This window comes from Aplysia californica, unplaced genomic scaffold (assembly GCF_000002075.1).
Source record: "Aplysia californica isolate F4 #8 unplaced genomic scaffold, AplCal3.0 scaffold00720, whole genome shotgun sequence".
Lineage (NCBI taxonomy): Eukaryota > Metazoa > Mollusca > Gastropoda > Aplysiida > Aplysiidae > Aplysia > Aplysia californica.
This window is the reverse complement of record NW_004797990.1, coordinates 165,738-168,404: the sequence shown is the minus strand read 5'-3', so window position 1 is coordinate 168,404 and position 2,667 is coordinate 165,738. Positions and strand designations below refer to the sequence as shown.

At 40.2% G+C, this 2,667-nt stretch overlaps 1 protein-coding gene across 1 annotated transcript in view; it reads left to right on the top strand.

Moving 5' to 3' along the window:
* The window catches only part of LOC101859817 (serine-rich adhesin for platelets), a gene marked incomplete at its 5' end in the record, with an annotated part of 209,444 nt that overhangs the window by 50,645 nt on the left and 156,132 nt on the right, over positions 1–2,667 (top strand). Inside the window, 2 exon segments of the mRNA XM_013088306.2 lie at positions 751–833; positions 1,694–1,792. Of these exon segments, the coding sequence (XP_012943760.1) occupies positions 751–833; positions 1,694–1,792 (182 nt within the window).

The following is a 2,667-nucleotide window of genomic DNA, read 5'->3' as shown; positions in this document are numbered from 1 at the left end:
AGAGAGAGAGAGAGAGAGAGAGAGAGAGAGAACGAGAACGAACTGGTATTGTATGTCAATGTGCTTCCATTAACTCAAATGCAAACCCGTTTTTACGAACTGTTTTGTAAGAAAACGCGACTTAATATTCGTTTCCGATTTTGAGAAAAATTAAAATTGTGGTTCTTTACCCAATTAGGCTACTGAACAATCATGAGCCGTTTTGTTTGTAAAATTATCGTAATATAAGGTTTGATTGATATGATTTATTGTAGTGTGGAATCTTTATTCGATTTTTATAATGTATAAATTGGTGAGATTTCCACACATTTTGGACAAATGCGACATGATATTCACGGTACAAGGAGGATTGGAAAGAACATCTAGTTTAACTCGAGGGAAGAACTTTACTAGTGTGCAGAGGATATGTTGCTTTTTGTCAGAAAAGATCTACCGCTTTTTTCACATTTTGTAATTTAAAAAAATGAACTTCATTTTCTGCAGTAGTTCCTTAAAAGGAAAAAATGTGTTTTGAGAAGAAAAAAAATGTTGACTCTGGAATGTGCCTCCCCTTTCTAGATACAAAGGTACTACTCCCAACATGCTTCTTTTCTGATCCTGTGGCCATCTGAGTTCCAGCCATACTTATAGCCTGTCGATATGGCAAAGAATGTACAGCTTTTTATCAATGGCCAAACTTTAAAAATGACATTTGTCGTGTTTTGTCTTCATACTGTTGGTATGACCAGTCATGGCTTTCCTCTCCCGCAGTGAGAGTCAGTGAGATAAGCGAGGAGGCTGACGCCAAGAGTCAGGAGTTAGCCAGAGAGAAACAGAGGTCCGGCCAGCTGGAGGTGAGAGAATAATACATATATTATTGTACCATTTTCTAACACTTGTGAGTTTCTCCTGTGCCAAGGGCTCATCTAAATTGCATCTTCCTTTTTTTAGCGTTATCGTGATGTGCGAAGGTGTGTGTGTGTGTGTGTGTGTGTGTGTGTATGTGTATGTGTGTGTGTGTGTGTATGTGTGTGTGTGTGTGTGTGTGTGTGTGTGTGTGTGTGTGTGTGTGTGTGTGTGCCTGCATGCTGCATGCGTGGGTGCACACATGTGTACATGTGTGTGTTATTCTCTTGTAACACCTCTGATCTTCAGAACTCAAAGGACCTTATTTTTTCTGCGAGTGCTGTAAAATTCTTAGTTAACACTTAAACTGAATTTGTACTAAAACTAAACGATACTGATAATTAATTAATTATGACCTTATTGTATTGCAAGTGCCGTAACCTTATTGTATTGCAAGTGCCATAAAACCCTGACTAAAACTTTAGTCTTATTAGAACAACAGAAAGACAGTGCTTCAGTGATTGGTTGGCGGGTGCTCTGGTGTGGTCTGCTTCTTCTTCCCTATCAAACATCTATTTTCCTTATCTCCCCTTCTTCCTTTTTATGTTTGTTACTCTCTTGTAACACCTCTAATCTTTTGGCGCTCACATGAACTTATGAAGTTGCGAGAGCCGTAAAACCTCTACTAAAACTAAAAGTGCTGTTTGTATCTCTGTAAAACCTCTACTAAAACTAAAAGTGCTGTTTGTATCTCTGTAAAACCTCTACTAAAACTAAAAGTGCTGTTTGTATCTCTGTAAAACCTCTACTAAAACTAAAAGTGCTACTTGTATCTCTGTGTAACTATGTACTGACGTGATGTCCCCAGGAGAACCTGTGCAGCAGTGCCTTGGCCAGACAGCTGGACCTGAAGGACATCTGGAGACTGGTGCAGAAGGAGGTGGAGTCTGAGTGTCAGGACGGACAGGTGACACATGGGCCCGCCCCTTCTGCTTTTGACCGCCCAACCTTTTCTTCCCCCTTCCTCTAAATACCCCCCCTCCCTCATCTTCCTCCTTCCTTCCTTACTTTCTTCCTTCCTTCCTTCCTTCCTTCTTTCCTTTCTTTCTTTTCTCTCTCTCTCTGTATCTCTCTCTTCACACTCACACACATGCAGCACAATCATGCTATCACTTTATCCCTCTTTCTGTCTCTCTATCTTTCTGTCTGTCTCTCTATCTTTCTGTCTGTCTCTCTCTGTCTCTGTCTGTCTGTCTGTCTGTCTCTCTCTGTCTCTCTCTCTCTCTCTCTCTCTCTCTCTCTCTCTCTCTCTCTCTCTCTCTGTTTATATAACACACACACACATATATATGAGGCAGCCTGGTGGAATCAGGCTCTCTTCAAAATAATCAAAGTGAAGAAGCTTGCATTTTTCCGCAGGTTTGTGAATTTTTGTCTAATTTTTGTTTTTTGGCTCAACACCTTTCATGCCCATTAAAGAACTCATTTCTGAGTGGAATTTTCTGAAAAACGTTGATTAAAGGCACAAAAAACGTCCATTTTCAGTTACCGCGAATTTTTAAGCTAAGGAAGTAACTAATCTTTGGCGGCCATTTTCTCACTAATTTTATCTCTGAAAACAGGTGACCCCCACCCCCTTCTTTGGCAAATATCTCGACTTGTATTCAAGATAACTGGATATTTTTTTCACTAGATAAAGACAAGTGAACAGGCTTTAATATGGTACCAATAACTCTACAATATGCCCAAAAATTGACGAAATTCTGATTCCACCATGCTGCCTCACATATGCACACACACACACACACACACACACACACACACACACACACACACACACAC